The sequence below is a fragment of the Crinia signifera genome, chromosome 4 (assembly GCF_055691185.1).
Source record: "Crinia signifera chromosome 4, ASM5569118v1, whole genome shotgun sequence".
Lineage (NCBI taxonomy): Eukaryota > Metazoa > Chordata > Amphibia > Anura > Myobatrachidae > Crinia > Crinia signifera.
In genome coordinates this window covers 140,358,618-140,379,814 of record NC_139220.1, presented here as the reverse complement: position 1 = coordinate 140,379,814, position 21,197 = coordinate 140,358,618, and the positions used below count along the sequence as shown (strand labels likewise).

General features: G+C 38.7%; 1 protein-coding gene across 6 annotated transcripts in view; it reads right to left on the bottom strand.

Annotated features, from left to right (window-relative positions):
- SYT1 (synaptotagmin 1) overlaps nt 1–21,197 on the bottom strand; it is a 642,856-nt gene that overhangs the window by 145,186 nt on the left and 476,473 nt on the right. For 5 of the 6 annotated variants that reach the window (XM_083182614.1, XM_083182615.1, XM_083182617.1 and 2 more), the window contains 2 exons: nt 7,525–7,662; nt 1,077–1,244 (listed from right to left, as the gene is read on the bottom strand). In XM_083182614.1, the coding sequence (XP_083038740.1) occupies nt 1,077–1,244; nt 7,525–7,662 (306 nt within the window). The remainder of the gene's footprint in view (nt 1–1,076; nt 1,245–7,524; nt 7,663–21,197) is intronic. The other variant, XM_083182619.1, reaches the window with a different exon arrangement.

Genomic DNA, 21,197 nt, shown 5'->3' with positions numbered 1-21,197 from the left:
AGCGGCAGATAGTTGCACCCATGGGGACACCCAGCATTTTATGGGTGTTCCCATGTAAATGCTGAGCGTTCCCATGGTAATCGGGCCGTGACTTCGGTGCTGGAGGCGGACAGCTGACATCACCAGATGTCAGCTGCCCACCCACTTTCTCCCGTCAGCGACCATGGAATGATGTGGGTATTCACCCACAGCCTGCGAATAGATGTTTATATTAAACATCCATTCGCAGGCCCTGCCTGCAAACATGCGCTGCGAGGGGGGTGGGCGTACCACCATTTGCAAAGCGTGTTCCTGTTGACTCGCAATGGTGCGAATTTGCATCTGAGCGAATCAACCAAAATAAACCCCAGAATTTATTAACTGTGCAGAAAAAATAAATGTGGCTTCACAGAAATATTTTATATATACACACACACATATATATATATATATATATATATATATATATATATATATATATATATATACACAGTACATACCTTACAGTTTTTTTGTATAATAACATGCTATTACAGTATATTTTGCCTGTTTCATAGAAGCAATGTCGATTTTGCATGCATTGGATCAATTATGTTGCCGCCACACATGCGTGTGAGTAGCACTATGCATGTGCCAGGATGATCTTGTGGCAGCAGTCTCAGGTGAGTGGCAGGGAGCGTTTGTGGGAGGTAAAGGGGGAGTTGTGACTCAAAAGCATTCACAATGTGATCATTTTGGAAACCTATGGCAGCCTGGACATACAGTATATTGGCTCTGGAGCCTTATTACTAGTGGCCTTGCTGTGCAATCATACTGTAACTCAGATGGTCAACCACGTGCATTCCATGGTTACGTCTCAATACAAATCATGGCAGCTGCAACATTTGCATGTTTGTGCAGAGCTCCTGTATTTGAATTAGCAACTGCAATGGCATTGCGCCTATGTCTGGATCAAGTCCATTGTTTGATGCTATTTTGTGCTAAAATCTAAACAGCTTAAAGTGCCATTACCACAGTTAACTAGAAACCACTGTAACATAATAAAAACTAAAAACAAAATATTGTTAAGTTTTAAGTACAAGATATTTGATTAATACCTTAAAAGTGAACTGCTCGTTGAATACAGGGTTAAGAGTTTTTCTGTGGACCTTCGTTTCAAATTTCTTCTTTTTATCAGGCAGCAAAAATAGCTTCACATACGGATCAGATGTACCTCCCATATCTAAAGCGGGAAGCTCAGCAGCTTGAATAATCCCTACCATCAGCTAAAAACAGAACAAAAGAAATATATGATTCAACTGTCAAATATAACAATACATGTCATATCTTTGTTACTCCCTTACAGATTTGAAATACCATGCCCAGATTATATATATGATATGCAGAAATTCTAAACACCAGTATAATTTTTCACTCTGCAATGAATATTTCATGGAAAAAAAATCTTAATTTAGAAGTTGAGCAATTATACAGTCACTGCACATTGTTATACCCACAAATAATAAAAATCTCACACTCGAGCATAAACATCACAGTAAAGAAGAGAATATTTGCAACAAATCCCCCCCCCCCTCCCAAAAAAAATCAAAACATAATAAACTGAATTTCTGGTGAGGGCTTGTAGTGTACTGTAGGTCAGACAGATCAACTTAATCTCTGTAGGATTGTGCTCTTCCGAAGGGGGTCATACCCCAAAAGCTTATCTTTTCAAATACACATCTTTTTTGTTGCATTGTTCCTGCCTCCTGAGTGCCATCATTTCCTTGGATTTGATATATATATGTATATGTATATATATATATATATATATATATATATATATATATATATATATATATATATATATATATATATACAAAGTTTATACTGCCTTTACTCTGTGTTTTGACTGTGTAATATTCTCCCCCGCAGTTTGCGGCCAGTAATGACAAGTGCAAGGGGGCCCCCCTGTCTAAAGTGCCCGAAGGCTTAATCTGGCACTGTGCAGTGCACATGGTTTTGTCCATTTGAGAAGGAATTTGCCTGTAAAACTATGTACACATGCTTCGATTTGCTTTTGATTCTATGTTAGATTCGATTTTCTATAAGATCTGGCATTAGATCTTCCCATTCAATTTGGCATTAGATCTGTACTTTTGAATTAGATAGCGAATTCAATATCAAATCCGATTTACATTCATGGTACATTGTACACATTCAATTTACTGGATCGATATTTCCTTGGCTGCACAGTAGATTTTTCTTTTTGATTTTGAGAAAACGGGAGCGAGCATCAAATTGAATGCAGATCGAAAGTGTTCTAAAAACCATTCGATGTGGATTCGATTTTGCTTCTATAAGCCAAATCAAATCGAAAATAGCCAAAAATGTGTACACAGCTTAAGAGTGAACTAGAATAAGGCCCAATGTTCTTTGATAACACAGAAAAGTGCAAATCCTCCTAAAAAGCATGGCATAAAAATAAAGCTACCATACAATTATAAAGCTAAACCTGCATTTAAAAAAAAAAAAGTTGCATTGTGAAATATTTTATTCAGATACTATTCAAGAGATGGACTCAAACAACACCTATAACTTTACATGAAAGACAGAGAATTGAGTCTATGATTTTTAGCCACTGGAGTGGAAAAATAATTCACATCCTCTTCTGAAATGTTTGCTTGAAATAAGCTATCATGCTCCTACAGAGTTCTTTGGTCGTGCCTCCCTTTGAAGCCAAGTGCAACACGTGGTGCGATGTGAATGACAATTAGGCTTTCAACAACCTGAATCACTGAATAACTGTAAATTCCAGCAGATTTGTATAATATTTAAGTTTTTTCTTTTATGGTTTGTAATGTAGTTTAATATTATCAGTCTGACCACAACAAAACATGGACTTGTGTACTTTATTACACTTCTGATATCAAAATAAGTTCCTTTTATAGGATTTTGCAAGGGGCCTACAGTATACCAACTGCTCTGTGTATTGTGTGCTAAAGCCCTAATAATAATAATAATAATAATAATATACTTTTCTTTTTATGTAGATACCACTGCAGTGTATTTCACTAAGGATATTGGTGCATTATACCTTATTTAAAACCCTCTATAATGGTTAATAGCTTCAGATCAGTCTTTTTGCAACTAATATTAGGATAACTCCCAACATAGGCCCTTATTCTGCTTGGAACGGCCGGAGCCGCATATGCGGCTCCGACCGTGCAGGCGAATCCCCGCCTTCCATACGGATCGCCACGGCCGTCCGTACGCGGACATGTGGCGGTCCGCATGAAAATGGCGGGGGATACGCCTCCACCATCTTGGAGCAGCCCCCTGCATTCGATGGTCACCGACCATCGAAGGCAGGGCCGCACGCTCCACCAGCTCCCGCACCCATAGACCTCACGGACACTTGTCCGTGTGAAAGCATGTATGGGGGCGTGCAGCTGACATCCGGCGATGTCAGATGCCCGCCCCCAACACATGCGTCACAGCCTCATTACCATGCGTACGCCCCGCGTTTGCATGGGAACGCCCATGAAACGTGGGGCGTATGCATAGGGAAATGAGGCTAAGTAGCCCCTCACGCCCCTATCCACCCCCTTTGCGGCGTTAAAAAAAATTGTGCGGCGATTTCGCCTGCACATGCGCAGAGTGCCCTCTGCACATGCGCAGAGCGAAAACATCGGCGGAACGGCCGCATGCGGCCGTTACCGCTTAGATCAGAATAAGGGCCATAATGTTGATTGTCCCATAACCACACACCTCACTTGAAATTAATGAGTTAAGTGAATTATCTTATTTTTATAAAAATCTGGTTAAAAATGTTATACCCCAGTCAGAAATTTGCTAATATCCTAATTACATTTTAGGAAATATCCCAAAAAACGTAGTAGGATATTCTGACAATATGCACATTGCTCTGATTCAACCTCCGCAAAAATCATGGAATGCTCATGTGTACTAAGATTTTTTTTGTGGTCATGAGATCACCTTCCAGCCAGGTCTCTAATTTCATATATTTAGAGCCTTGTTTTTCTAACACTAAAGATAAGATCATCTTGAGATGCAAAGTTTCCATGATCAACTGGCTCTAGTTATATATCTGTTTATGATTCCCAGCTCTGTCTTGGAACCTGCATGGAAGAGTTGACACTTTGGGCCTTATTTTGGTTCACTCTTAGAGGCAAATTCCTTCTTAGATGGGTAAAACCATGTGCGCTGCAGGGGGGCAAATGTAACATGTGCAGAGATAATTAGATTTGGGTGAGTATTTTGTTTCTGTGCAGGGAAAATACTGGCTGCTTTATTTCTACACTGCAATATATATCTCACTTTGAAGAAAAACCCCACCCAAATCTAATTCTATCTGCACATGTTATATCTGCCCCACCTGCAGTGCACATGGTTTTACCCATCTAAGAAGGATTTTGCCTCTAAGAGTGAACCAAAATAAGGCCCTTTGTCTCATGTCTGGTGGGAATTACCTAAAATTAGAGCTACAGCAGTCTATGGGCATAGTCAATCCCAACAATTCGACTCACCCTATTCAATCATCTCAGTGCTGATTTTTCGCCTGGGCGAAAAATCCAGCATTGTCCAAAAAACACATTTATTTTAGTGAATTAGCGTCCATTTTCACCCATTTTTGCGGCCGTTTTTGCCCATCCCGATTCGCACTCCCCCCCCCAAAAAAAGTGACATGGCATCAGAGATAGAAACAGGAACAGGAAAAATGTCCGTGATTGAATACTTATTGGTGAATTATTGCAGTGGTTCTCAAACTGTGGGTTCTGACCTGCTCAGCATGGGGTCGCGACTCCATGTTGCTGACTATCAGGCTGATGACTTTTCTGGAAAATCTGTTGAATTGTCTGTTATTTTAGACTCCTCCAATTGTTTTGAGCCTCTACAATGCTGGTGCACCATGCATGTCCTGTCTGCTGCCTACACATGTGATGTGATAACCTTCTGCAGTAACTTGCTGGGGTCCTGTAATTATTTTCATTGTCTGATGGGGTCCCAGAGAAAAATAGTTTGAGGTTCCCTGAATTATTGCCTATTTTTCACCTAGCCAGGAAATTCGGCCGAGATTGAATATACCTTTATCCCTTTGAGAAAGGGGCACAGGGCACTGAAACGGCCTGTCAGGGACCTGCTGACATACGGCTGTGGATATCTTCCCACAGTAATGTATACAATGTGTTATGCCTGAGGGTGGGGACCAATTAGTCCCGTAAAACTGCTACCTTTTGAACTGTGCTGGTAGCTGGATTGATGTTTTTGGAGCTTTCATTGCTACATTTATCTGCGATGCCACAATCCTGTATGGCTTTATAAAAAAGATGTTTCACTAAGTCTGTTGGTCCACGGACATTTATCAAATTGAAAGTGTTGTGCGAGCTATCATCTCGCTCTATATATATATATATATATATATATATATATATATATACAGTATATGAGATGCGCGCGCGTCCCCTTCCAACGGCGCTTCCCCCGGGTCCCCGCCAGCTTGTCGGCGGTCACCCGGGGTCGCCACCGCCTCCCCGCACCCCCCCAACCCTGTCCATCTCCCTGAAGCGGAGACGGACAGGTTCCCGTTGCCCCGCTGCACGGAAACTGAGACACGCGTGCGCGTGAGACGCACACGCGTCTCAGTCAGATGAAGAGCCAGGCTGCTGGTGGATCGCCAGTGGTGACAATCTGGCGATTCGCCAGCAAGAGGGAGCCTGGCTCCATCTGTATATATATATATATATTTATATATATATATATATATATATACACACACATACTGTATATGATAGCAGTTTTGTACATTTTCAGAAAGTGTGCTGTTTATTTACTTTTGCATGTGTATCCTTATCTGTCATATCGTTGCAACTTATTTTCTATCTTTAAAGTTTTAGGTCACTGAGAAAATGTTTCAATATATTATTGCCAGTGTATTTACAATAGAGCTCTTAAAAACAGTACAATTGTTCTGCACACACTTTACACAGTAGGGGAGTTCAATGACTTTTCATTTGACTTTGTTGCAACAAGAGCCTGAACAACTGCTTTCTTTCAATAAAGTTCACAAGTTTGTTTTCATCTGCAGTGAAAGTGAAATGCGTTTGTAAGGGCCAATTTCTTCCACTTATTATTCTTTGGCAGGATTTAGCTGTTAGAGGTTTATATGGTCCCCCATTGATTTAATGATATTCTCTGAGTATTGAGTGGTCAGCCACAATGGAAGGAAACAGAAGAATTGTGCTCCTGCATTGGTAGAAAACATTACGATGAGGTTTCTTTGATCTGCAGGTTTCTGGATTTACTCTATATGTAATGTACTCAGTTTAGACCTAAATTAGAGGTTGTTTCTTTCTCTATTTCAGATACTGTCCTAAATATATTGCAAAACAGACACACTAAAGCAGACAAAGGCCTATCAATGTTTTGCTAAATGTGCATATGTATATGTGTGTATATTTATATATATATATATATATATATATATATATATATATATATACAAATAAACTGTATTTTCCTCAGTTTATTTGTATTGAAATGTTGCTGAATAAATATTTTGCACATTGAAGGCTGGAGTGCTGCAGTTTCCGCTATATATAATGCCGATATGAGCCGTCTGCGGGCACCCGCCAAAGTTTCTTGTTTAAATGGCCATGCCGGACCAACCCGTTGTCTATATATATATATATATGTCCTAAAAAACTGAATTTTTATAATTAATGCTTAATAATCTACCTGAGTACCAAAGCCTGGGAGAACACATTACAACTGGGACACTATCCTTTTTTCCGCATAATCGTTGAGGTGGCTCCAAGTGGGGGTAACCCTTACCCTAATTTCCAAAAGGACTCTCAAACCTCCAGCGGTGTCCAAATAAGGAATCCCAACTCGTTCACCCAAGGACTTTACCCCAAAGGACTCACGCCAAATCCATAGCAGGTCATATATATATATATATATATATATATATATATACGTTGTTGATATTCCACCACACCTTGATCTTAACATAATTTTTTAATTGTCTTCCATTCCCAATTGGAGTGACTGTTTATTTTATTTTATATACTTTATATGTGTCATTAAATTTTGCTATATATTCCTAGCCAAATTGGATTCACTTGTTATTAACTGACATAATTGTACAGCGCTGCTTATCTGTTTTTTCTTGCTTAATAATCTAACCTTTTTGTAGCGGATTTTTTTTTCATATACTGTAGTAGTCATCATCTACATTTTTAACCCGTGGAGTGCCAAGGGAAGTTGTCAAAATAGGTGTGAAAATTGCCAAGCAAACATTTTTATTCATCATCATGACCTGTAATGCTTACCTTTTATATAAAATAATCTTTTTTTTTTACAAAACATTTTTTTTATTTGATTTAATATAACAAATGTGAGTGACGCTGGGATTTTCAGCAGATATTTTGCACATCTCTCATAGAGATGTTGGCACTCAAAGGGTTAATATTCACTTAAGATCTTTGCATATTTGGTTTGCAGAATATGCTGTACAATGTTAAATAGTTTAATGTATAGACTAACCTGATTATTTTGGAAATCATAGTCCAGTGAGTACTGAAGTTTTCCAAGCTTCTCTTCTTCTTTTGGTTGCTCCTTGTCTTCTCCATCAGTTAAGCCAGTCTCTGCATCATCATCATCATCATCGTCATCCTTTAAGGCCTGAGAAAACAATACATGGCATGCTTAAGTTTTACATTTGGCAGTGCTAGAAAAAATGGAGAGTGGATTATAGCGGAATGGCATGACAACTGCTGGTAATCTAAGAAATGTTATTTTAGACAAAATGGGCAGATGAATATCACGTTTTCTGCAAACTATATTAAGTGAATCATGTTTACACATTTAACTGTATTTTTTTTTATAAAGCAAACTCATATACATGCTCATAACAGTATACCAAAAAAAAGTATCAGATCAAAAAACAAGGCAAGTCAGTCCTGCATGCAATACATCAAGGCTCATTAGGAAAATATAGTTGCCCAGTCCTTGTGTCTCATACAAAATTGTGTATGCAAACATGTCAAAGGTGCTATTTACAGTTACATATGCAATTACAGAATTAAACATGCTACCATTGAATGGATGCTCATGAAATAAAGTTGTGTTTAGTCTGATTCATTCAGTTTTTTTGTTCATATAAAGCTAGGCTGATCTAAATGAATTTCAAAATGATCTTATTTTAGAAATAATTCAAACTTTGTTTGTTAGTAATTAAGTAGTAGCTTTGCATTTTCATTAACAGGAGATTTAGCTTTACATTTAAACCAGTATTGGAAAGCTTATGTGTTCTTGCTGCATTATAATAACATTTACACATTTTACATTCCTACATTATTGTAGGTCATTTTAGTTTTCCCTACTGTAATTTACCTACATAATATTTAGAATTTTTTGAAATACTGCAACTAATTCAAAAGACATAAAAAAATAAAGCAATGTTCCCATCCTTTCATCTGTACAACAGGCTCTCCTGCTTGGGGGATTCCTACTTGGAGATCTCTGCAAAGCTCTTCATTATCTGTGTCATGCCAACACTTGAGGGGTTATTGAGATTTGATTGAACGGCTTCGGGTTCACAGGCCGGATGATAATCAATAAGACTGTGCATGCATATGCACTTTGAGTCCTATTTGGAGTAAAGTGCTATATAACTATCATTATTATTCAGGTAAAATCCGCCACTATAGTGAAGCCAGATGCTGTCTGTGAGACTGCACTGGATTCACTGTGACCGGCAGTGCCTTCGCCAGTCACCAAGGCAGTCCCATTGGGAGGTGATCCCTCCCTCCGGGAAGCCTATATTGGTACTGCACATGCGCTGGTCCTTGTGCCTATCATTTGTATTGTACAGGTGCCGGGACCATGATTACTTCTATGGGCTGTTTCTGAAGCAGCCCATAGAAGCTGGCTGCATGCGCAGTACAGTGGATTGTATTGCGCATGCGCCAGTCCCGGTGCCTGTCATCAGAGCACAGGCGCCGGGCACTCTGTCAGCAGGGACCAGCGGCAGCAGGGACCAGCGGCAGCAGTGGCGGCGCAAGGGAGGGGTGCCTTCCTGTATCCCGGTCAGAGGCTTCCCCCCACCCCAGACAAGGTATGGGCCACCACTGTTGTTATTATTATTATTATTATATGGCTTATAGTATGCATGCATATGGCTTATATTATGTATATGTGAGCCCTTCCTGTGATGAAACCAAGGAATGATTTAATCACAGGCCTATGCAAGTTGACTTACAGAAATCCAGCGTTTGGGTGGGAACTGGCTGGCATGCCCAAGCATTTCAGGGGAAGATGTGTGACTTCAACTGTGGCCCTAAAAAGCTTGTTTCTCTCACAGCGGCTTAGTAAGTCCTGGGCTACGCACAGACTACACACACTGGAAAAATGATTCGCTGATGAGAGTCTTGCATATGGATTAATGGATTAATTTAAATTAATTTGCAGGATTACACAGGGTGGGTTTTCACTCTGGCTGGGCAGCAATTACCTGATTGCAAGGCTCTGCAAATTAGCAGAGAACCAATCAGGTCTGAAAACCCCCTTAATGTTAGCAATATATTTAGATTTTGAAGTCACCAGAGGCTTAGTATGTCATCCCAACATCATATGTTAGATGTTTCGGCACATGTTTATCTGGGTAAAAGTAAATAAACCAGAAGAAAAAATGTATGAGATTCTGCATTTTCTAGTTAGGAAGTGCAGAATTTCACACACTTTTTCTTCTGGTTTGTTTAAACCAGCTGGGGACCCCACGTCCTGCCCAGTTTGGATTTCATTTGTGTACAGATCTATCGGAGAACTGCAGCTGATATAACAGAGATAACAAATATCTGATTGTTTGTACAAAAATACCAGTTATCCAGTAGTAATATTGGCACCAGACCTTCGATTGTTCTCTTTTTTTGAAAAGTAAATAAAAAAGTTATGAGGGATGCCAGAGTTTATAACTGCAGCCTCAAAATAAAACAGATTTCCCCATGCCCTAAAGGATAGATACATATATTAAACAAAAGATTCTTAGGCACTGTAAAAGACACAACTGTTTTACTTTAGATGAATCGGTAAACTAACTTCAGTCTCATTCACTTCTGACTGCTTGAAGAAACATCAGGTGTTGGGAAAGCTATCCAGAAAATGTTATGCTTTATTTTGATTTATGCCTGATATTTTAATGATGTTGTATATAATATTAATTTCTTATATATTATCAATTTATAGTCTGTAAATATAAAAAAATGTTTTATATGCTACGTTTGTCCATAGTTTTGGACTTTTAATGCCATTTATATATGTAAACATATATATTATATTTTAACCTAAAGTAATATCCCCAATTATTAAATTAAATCATTTTTTAATGTTTCTTATGTGTTACCCAATGGTACAATAGCTGTGATGATGACCTATCCCATTTAGACATTCGCTCTCTCTCTATGGTTGAATAAGGGTGTATGTGTCTATTCACAGTATAGTGTTATAGGCACGATACTTCTAAAGTAAAATATTTGTGTCTTACCCACTTTCAGCACTGGAGAATCCTTCATTTTATATGGGGATACAGTCTTAATGTTTATGGAAATGATATGCTGAAGAATTACTAACACTTTGAAACCATTTCCACTTATTGCATTGGCCTGGAGTCGTAACCGTTATTGCTGTTTCCAAAAAACTGATTCCACCCGATCCCAAACATTATTAGTTGATCTGAATATAGGCCCAGGAACCTTCTGCCAGACTCTGATCTGAATATGGGGAAAAAAAATGATTGTACTTTCATAGGATCTTGTGTGTTTTGAATTGTTTAAAGTCCCTTTATTGTAAATCGGGAATTATTACACAAAAGACAATGGAGGGAGAGGGTGTGGGATTGTAGTCTCTGAGGCAGTAAAAAAAAGCAAATACAGGACATACACCAGTTGCAGTGACCATAGGGAGAGTGTGTGGAACTGTGTGCTCTGAGGCACTAAAAAAGAAAAACACACAAACAGGACACCTGAAAGCTAAAGAACAAACTGTTCACATTTTTCTTAGTAGAATCTAGGGGTTAGCTGTTTGTGATGTTATACTTGTACAGAAGCCTCTTTTAACCCCTCTGCAAATGTGGGGTTGAGCATTACAAGTACACATGGTGACAGAAATTAAGACTGCTACTGTGGACAGATTACATTTCAAATACTCTCTGAAGTGTTCAGTAAATGAAAAGCAAACTGGAAATCAAAGTCAAAACACTGAGACTGGTTTTGGCAAAGCCAAGACACAAGGGTCCGTGTACATCTCCAGTAAGAAGTGAAATGTCATGAGAATACCACACACCACTCTATGGCACACTCTGATCCTGCATAACATGAAAAGGGCCTCATTGCCAATTTTATAAAAGGTTGTAATTAAACCGTTGCTTGTGGACAATGGTGTTGTGAATATAATAAGTACTACTATATATACACCATTGTTGAAAACACAGCTTTTTATCTAGTCCATAGATTGACTTCTTTGGAAAGAACATTTCTGTATAATATTTTTGCAGGAATACAAAACATAAGTTGGCTCTGGAACTGGAGATATCTGCCAAAAAGCTATTCAGCAAATGAAACTACAATGAAAAAAGTTCATGATAAATGTTTATTTGGCAGAACATTATGTAGCTATTGCCAGTATGCTAAATGTTTGTTTTTTTATCATTGTATTTAGTCTGTGGCAAAGCAGTAGTTTGATGGTACAGAACATTTCCTCACACAGAAGGGACTTGGCCACCAGTGAAGCCAACATTGGGCAGTAAACTAACTTTGTTTTCTGTCTTCCTTGATTCTAAGGACAGATGACATTTTAAAGACCTCTCTGAAGTGTTAAAATAAATGTAAAGCCAACTAAAATATGTGAAACAACTGGATAAAGCCCCCCAGTCGGGCGAAACGCGTTAGAAAGTGGACCCAGCCAGCTCTATTGGAGTGCCGACACAGCCCGAATCAATCTGACACTCTGTGGACGCCATTTACCTACAGCGTGTCACACACGGACTGCACTACCTGTGCCCATACAGCCACAGCTCAGGAGAACGCCGGGAGGAGGAGGTACGGCAAAACGTGAGAGGTTATCTGCCGTCAGCGTCAGTCCACAAGCCAGCAGCAGCAGGAGTGAGAGACCCGCGAGCTGCCTCCAATGCTCGGACCGGTACGCTGACCCCCCTCCCAGCGGGACACTCTGTCACTGCCACCACTGGACTAAGGGTGAGATCCACGTGCTAAATGCACGCAATTACAGTTAAAACCCAGCTACTAACTGTCCTATGGTGAGAGATTACGTTCCCCCAAAAAATCTTTGCATGTGGCTAACTTGACTTTTTCACAATTTACGGGCCAAAGCCGGTGCCTCCAATCATATTCAGTGTGGAACATTTGTTTGAAAGTCTTGTGGCTTTCTCCACTTTACAAAGTATTATATTTCATCAAACCATTTATTTATATATATTTTTTATGTTTATCATTTTTCTGATACTTTTTCTTTTTTCTTTTTATGTATATAATGTACTAGTACATGAAATGTTATAGGTGGCCGCCTATGTTTTTTAACATTAATGTTTATATAAAATAAATTGCAAATTATTGCTTTTATATTGCAAACAGTCTTCATTGTTCTTGATCATTTGAACTCATCCATGGTAGAAAAAGGGAAACCCAGCATATAAACGCATTCTCCTGTTCCTATAGGAATTTAACAACTAAAATATGTACTGAATGCTTAAAAATAGGTGAATATGAAGCAATTATTGACTATTTTGAACTGGAAAATATATAAGCAATTTGTGTTTATACACACAGAGCTGTAAAGATCTGGCATAAATCCAGGTACTTTTTTGGGTATAGCTATTCATGAGGCATGCCCCTTAGATAAAAATAGAAATGGGGAATGCCATGAGCCTCTCAACAAGAGGCAATTCCAGCACATACAGAGGCAACTACTGCCGATGCCACAGTAGTCCCGCACACAGCAGTGTGTGCTAGAGAACAGGGAGAAAGGCTACTGCTGTTAAAATGTAAGAGGGGTATGGGACTGGATTGGTTCCCTTCAACAAGCCTGGACCTCGGTAATTAAAACCCACTTCCCCCATTCTAGGTAGTCTTGAATACATACATTATTCGTTGTTTAGTACATAAAAATAAGGTTTAAGAATACTTTTTTTAGCAATCTCTTCATATAAAACACTTATTCAAGTGAATTGTAACATATAAAAAGAAAAGATTTAATTAAGTTTTATTTAAATAATAAAATTCCCCTAAAAGAAACCAAATAATAAGAAGCTCCACATTTTAGGATAAGAAACTGGGAGTTTCTTCACCATTATAAAATAAGCCTTATATCAAATGCAGTTATAAACCCAGGGGTCGCTATGCTGACTGATGGAATCTGGAACGGATTCCGACTGCCATCAGAATACTAGTGCTGCAATTTTGACGTTGGATGGGTTAAAGGGTAGGGGGAGAGGGTTAGGTCACTTACAAGCCAGTGTCAGGATTCTACTTATCGGAATGCCTGGATTGGTCCTTTGACCACTGGCAAGCTGGTGGGATATCATATGGATCCCCTTGTAACTTTGAACCTATATACAGGGATTTTATTGTTTAAATGAAACCTTTGATCTGTAAAATACTACACTGTGGTATTTTTATATTATTTTTGAGGTAAAATGGAAGTTTTCTTCAAAGAAATATGCCCAGAGAAATGAATACTGGCTGCCCACTTTATGACTTCTTGAAGATTTCTAAACATGAATTGACCACTAAAGTGCTGTTAAATGAAGAGTATATGCATGCTAATTTTTAACCTATCATTTGTTTGTGACCTACTGAGATTATCATCTACATACATTCTACATTAACAAAGTGGAAGGGTTCTGCCACAATAAACACTATGAATATAGATAATATAAATAAGTACAGTAAGTAAGTTTTATTTATATAGCGCAATTTCTACAAATGAGTTATTATTGCAGTTACCTGGTTTTATATTATTAATAAAATAAGCATTGGAACATTGATCCTACTGGAAAGCTATTGTACTGTATATGAACAGAGGTCTTGATTAATATAATGTAGAGAAATACACATTTTTATTACAATGTTATACACTTAATAAAATTACTGAAGGCGCTATAATTGTTACAAACTTTTCTAATGATGTAAATACAGAAGAAACTCATTTTACTTGAAATATTAAATATTAATGAGAAATATCTAGATCAACAGTATATGATTGATCTAGAATTTTTGTTTAATAAATGTTGATGATTTTTTTGCAGCAATTACACAATTTCAGCCTTCGAATACAATTCTGTTTTTATCTTTGTGGATAACTTTATTCACGTTTGAATGAAATCAATTTAGTTCAGCCTCTTGATGTATTAAGCAGTGTTAAGCAGTGGATTAATCTCAATTGAGAAGCCCCAGCTGTCAAGATAACTAATCATAAAATGTTTTCACTGTCTATGGTTTATCCAAATAGGAAAAAAAAACCTACCGCAAGTGACAATCCAGAACAGTCATGAGATACAACACAGAGAGGGAGGACACAGAAGGAAGAAATCAAATTAAGACAGCCACACATAACCATTAGTAAAAACCATGGAAAAATGACCATTAGATATGCATTTTATAAACAGTTCATCTTATTTACAAGAAACATTGCAGTGTACTGTAGATCAATGCTGGTGTGCTGAAACACTTTATATGTCCTCTAAAACAGTTGGCGTGGTAACACCTGCACATTTAAAGCTATATAGCTTATTATACATTGGATATTTATTATATTTTATTGAATTTTGTTGATATTCATCTAAAATTAAAATTAAAAGGCTAAACCATGCAGTTATGTTTGCACAGATTTTGCACAAATTTGGCCACCACGCACATAGATAGGTGAGTGCCCCCATTCTGCTTTATAGAAAATGCAGTCCATCAATTGTCTGATTTGGGAGTACATTATATTGTAATACTTTTGCAGGCAGACTCAAACCAAACCAAGAAGTCGTCTTGTTTTCTATGTCACATTTTGTATTGTATTTTAAAAATACTTCCACATGTGCAAGGTCATTACAGTACAGTATATGTCACTAATTTGAAAGAAACTTAAATTTGTTAACGGCCCATACTATAAATCCTAGGCTCATTCGTGTTCCACCAATCCACCGATCAGAAACACAGATTGGCAGCCATTGATGATTGTCAATACATCAGGAAATCAGGGAATTTATGTATGTTAAAGACAGTATCACTAATTTGCCAATCTTGATCTTGATTTTAAGATTGGAGGCGGCAAATCTGGGAAATGTAAAATGTTTAATTATCCCAATTCCTGGTCCCAGGCCTCTGGGGATCAGTAATTGGGACACTCTGTTGCATATGCATAGGGGCCTTTACCCTAAGCTACTGTTAATACATAGATAATTTAATTACTTATCTTCACATGGGCACACAGACTAAACTGTGCTGCAGAACTGTAATTATCTGCACCCCTTATACTTCTGTACAGTCATGCATCCTCAGTTTTGTAGATTGAACGGCGTTTTTCAAATAAGGGCTACGCTAGATTGTACAGAGCAGCTTTTTTAATTTATAGACACTCTTTCTTTACTAATAACTTTGACCTGCTATGTATTAAATACAAATGACTACATCAAACATTAATAGCTCACTAAGGTTTTTCGGTGTAATCCTTCTGTATCACTGCAAAACTATTAGGAAACAACCAACAACCTTTAACCTGACAGTTTAAATCCCATTGCACAGCAGCAACAACACTGAAATGTGCCTGTAAATAAGATGATTTTCTAATTATATTGTCACTTGTAAGATAGAAGTTCATATTGTGCTAGTACATCAGCTCATTCCTTTATAAATATTTTAGTTGCCTTCAAAGCATTTTCTCTTGATTTGGGTCATTTTCCAGTTAGTAATAAATGTAATACATAATACATTATACAAAACTGAATAACAGAAAAATCCATAAAGGAAAATAAAAATAAAAACAGTAACAATTCATATTGTTAGTAACACAATGGGGATCATTTACGGTGAGAAATGTGGATCTCAATTTAGCACATAGAATTTGGAGCTATTTGCATAATTTTATTTTCCAGCACACAGATTCATGCCTTAATGTGCACATCTACTGTTCTAGGGCACTTTTGTTCATATACAACAATTTGGTCTACCACTCATAGCACCGCCACTGTAATTTTGGTAATGCTGCTATTAGGCGTTTTGTGTAAATAAATGCCTCCTAACAGCTTTCGTGATCCATTGTGGCATCCAAGGATGAATCATTGGATCATCTAAATGAACGGTGGTCATCTAAGTAATCGTTAGATAAGTTAGGATAATGTGTTATCACACAGGACACAGCCACTGGCCTTGGCACACCGAAATGCCCATGTTTTCTGGAATCCTAGTCATTGCTACGCCTTCTCCACCCCCAAATGACTATGGAATGTCAATCATGCTGCGGTTTAGGAGTCAACGCAATCACAGAGATCTGCACATGTACAGGTCCCCATCACCACAGTTGTATGCAAATTATCGGGTTTGTGTACACTTTTGTCTACATAGTATGCAGAATACAGTACACATTGTTACAGAATAAAGCTAGGAACAAACGCATATAGTACTTGCTCTCCCAGACTCACATATTTTGGGGGTGTACTACTGAATCCTGGACACCCCTCCTGTATGCTGCCACTTTTTCAATAAAGTGGGCTGGTGCAGTCATGATGTAATTTGCTATGAAATCCATCATTGCAGTCCAACCCTGTGACATAATCCCACATCTCTTGCCATTTTTTACATGCGTTAGGTCCAAAGTAAGACATTCATAATGATATAGAAGTGTGTATGAGTGGTGTGCAGGGTCCCGGGGGCAGCACCATCACTGCCCCATTGCACTTTCGTGTGTTTTTATTGGAAGCATCTTGTGGAGCTGCTCAAAGCATTCTAAGGACAGTCTGGTTCGGACCTTCACCTCCCATAGACGGTAGCACCGATCTCTAGTTGATGTCATTGGTTTAGGAGGCATAATTACACAATCAATGAAGAAAGCACTTAACAGCTTCAGAAGTGAATGTGCAATCAGTCAATCAAAACCAGCTACAGTAGCTAGTGTCTAAGACTAATACCACCAGCGTATTCTTGCATCAGCTCTAAGGCATCTGTGTTACCATGCAGGCTTGCCCCAGTTCGCTATTACACAAAAACGTCTTTACTGTACTGCATCTGCCTAGGTTTCTTTCCTCGTTCTACATACTGTATCTAATCATAGGGAAACACAATACTAAATGTGTATACAGACATAGGCAAACACCTTTTTGAGTGAGCAGGTACACATTTGTGTTGTTTAAATGAAACAAATAGGCATATGCCTTAGCCATACTGAGCAAAAGCACACCTGAGATAAAACAGCATTTTTAGTTTTTCATGCTGTGCTCTCCAGACGTAAATGAACCCCAATGTAAATACAAAACATGTTGTACAGTAAATTCATTTAATAAACAGAGAGTAGTATGGGAAATTTCAGAGAAATGGGAGACATAATCAGATACATTTATTATTAGTATAGCATCTGCTGAAAAAAAAAGTGTGCTTACTGTATATAAATCAACTCATTATTTGCTCTGAGAGTTAAGTGAAATTAGTTAAGGAAACATAAAAGTAAATGTAACAATGCATTCAAAAAATATAACACAAATGGGAGTATAAAAGAAAGAGACAGTTATCAGTGTAATATACCTTCTTCTACATAGAAGAACTGTGGAGAAAATTTACGTAAAGTAAGGCTAGACATATAAATTACGTTCTCAGACTTTTTACTGCGAAGCATGGAGACTTTCTACACCCCAAAACTTAACATTAACATTAGTAAAGTTTGATGAAAGGATAAAAAGTATTATTATATTTAAATATTTAACCACAAATTTGAATTGTAATATCAAACTATGTAGATTCACATTTTGAAATAACTTTAAATGTTTGGATTGTACATTGCCTTTTGCAATATCTACTGAATGCATTTTTTTTTATCAATTTTGGCTTCCTAATGTTTCCTTAGACCTTTATATCTGTAAATTTGTTGTTAGTTGCTCATGACTAGGGAATTGTCAATGTCTGCTCTATTGGATTGTGTAAGTTTTTAGATAAATCTACATTTAAATGAAGGAAGAATTACTTTTATTGTAAACAATTTATGGGGAACAGGGCCGGCGCCACCACTAGGCAGGATTAGGCATTTGCCTAGGGCGCCGGCCACTGGAGGGCGGTAGTCGGGAGCAGGGACCCCCCTTCCCCCCCAGTGGAATGACTTGACGGCATCCCGGCCGCCCACCCACCACCCCACCACCGCCGTTGTGCACAGGGGCCCCCACGGATTAAGGTGAGTGGCTGCTGTCACTCCCCCCCCAGCAACTTCGGCGGCCGCTACCGCATTGCCCCCCTCCCCCCGGTGTAATGACTTGGCGGCATCCTGCCCGCCCACCTGCCGCCTCAACCCTGCAGTGGAGCGATGCAGCAACAGCGGCCGCATCGCACCCGGCAACCCAAGCCACCACTCCCCCAGTGAAGTGACCGCATCACCCCCACCCCTGTAGCGGCGCGGCATCGCAAAGCCCCCCCCTCCGGTGGAGCGGGTGGGTCCCGGGGCGCCCCCGCCTGGGGCGCTCCGGTGCCTAGCACCGGCCCTGATGGGGAAACATATAGAATGATGCACGGAACTTAAAGGAATATATTTTACTAAAAACTGTTTTACGGTGGAGACGCATTTAACTTGTTTGAAAGTATTTGAAGTTCACATTTATAATAAGTGTTTAAGTAGGTTCTGTTCAGCTTTATTCATTGGGTTTATACAGTATAAAGGCAATAATCTATAGATTTTTTTAGGTAATTTTTATCACAAATTCCTATAACTTCTAAATTTATATTTGTACTTTATACTAATAGTTTTCTCATAACATATTTGACCTTCAATAGATTAATTAAGTTTAAAATAACAATTACCTTTTTTTCATACTTTCTTTCATATAGTGTACAGTATGTGCAGCTCAGTGTCTTCATATTGTAGAGTGAGATTCTTTACCCATAAATGATCATGAACTGTATGTCTCATGAATCTAACTGGCCAAATATAAATGTGGACACTGAGCGGTAATTTTACTAAGATGCAAGTTCTGTTGAAGATTCTACTGTATATATTATTTTCTACTGTATATATTTTTTTTCTATCACACCTTTAACCCCTTCAGTGATGTTTTTTTTTAGGGAGTGCTCCCCACTGGGCGAGTTTTTTCAGGATGAGCACTATGTCAGCCGCTGCGCGGGGGGGGGGGGGGGGAGAGAGAGGAGGAGGTGCGGCCGAGCAGAGTGACCCGGGCAGTGCTGAAGCTAGGTGATTTCAGTGATCAGCTCAGCAGCGCTGCCCGGTGCTAAGCAGTGGCAGCCCCAAGAATTTTCTCGGCTTGCCAGTCTGGGCACTGAGGCATAGCCCGGCAAATTCTTGGGATTACCACTGGAGGTTAATAGAACTCCCATTTTAGGAAATTTTGCCCCTGACTAGTTGTCAAATTATTTAAATGTACATAATTTGTCACTTGAGAGAACAAGAAACCATAATGGTACATTATTGGCAGTAAAACTACAAATCACATTGATTACTATTTTCGGTACTTATGAAATATTTGGGCTCCCGTTTTTCTTATGAGACCGCGTCCGCTCGCCACGCTTCGGGCACGGTGGCTCGCTGCGCTCGCCACACTATATAAAATCAACTCCATGCGTAGTTGGATAGTAGGGGTATGAAAAAATGGGGTGCATTTAACATGGGAGCCCAGATAATACATAAGTACCCTATTTTCAAACAAACTAATTAAAAGTTAGTGTGAATATTTGATCTACCGAGACTGCAGAAAATACTTCCATATCTGCATACGAATATTATTTTATGAAAAACAAAATATATGTATTATTTGTTTACATTATTTTTAGCCCTACTTTTATATAGTGAAGCAATAGTAAGACTTTGAAACGTTCAGTTATAATTTATAAACATAAAAATGCACTTAGAATGTGTCCCTGTACATTTTCTGTTTTTAATATATTTATTATAAAAAGAGATAATCAACACTAAGTGATTACAACTAGAATTAAATAAAAAAGAACATTGGGGGTTATTCTAGTCCATTCTTTCTGACAAAATCCTTCTTAGATGGACAAAACCATGTGCACTGCGGGTGGGGCAGATGTAACTTGTGCAGAGAGAATTAGATTTGGGTGGGGTTTTTCTTCAAAGTGAGATCTATATTGAAGTGTAAAATCATGCAGTCAGTATTTTCCCTGCACAGAAACAAAATAACTCACCCAAATCTAATTCTCTCTGCACATGTTACATCTGCCCCCCTGCAGTGCACATGGTTTTGTCCATCTAAGAAGGATTTTGTCAGAAAGAATGAACTAGAATAAACCCCATTGTTTCTGTGCAGTATTTTTACCAATAAAGTGAATATATTTGAAGACTTAGTAAATGGCCATCAGCACAGTGGATTAATGTTTTCAAAATCACACCACTCTAAAATCAATATGCAATTTGGTTTGGCTCAATTATATATGCATTAGATATTAAATGTTCAAGACTTGGTTTTGATTTAATTGCAAGATTTGTGTATCATCTGTTTATATAGGTTGAGTATCCGGTATCCGGACATCCCTTATCCGAATTATTCCAAAAACCGTGGTTTTTGGAATCATTCAAAATTTTATTTTTTTAACCCCCTAACCCTCTTTTCATACTTACCAAGTCCCCGGGCGTCCACAGCAGGCCTCCGGCATCTTCTCCAGGGTCTCCAGCGGTCCCAGGAATGCATTGCGCAAGTGACGTCACCGGTGCGCGCGCACACTCGCGCAATGCATTCCTGGGACCGCTGGAGACCAGGAGAAGATGCCGGAGGCCTGCTGTGGACGCCCAGGGGCTGCGCGGACGCCGAGGGACGCCCGGGGACCATCAGGGGACAGGTAAGTATGGCTGCAAAAAAATATTCCAAAAACCGGAAAATTCCCCTATCCGAAATGCTGGCGGTCCCGAGCATTTCGGATAGGGGATACTCAACCTGTATATATATATATGCACAACAAGTCGCGCCACAGAGATAGCTGCTACTCTAAAAG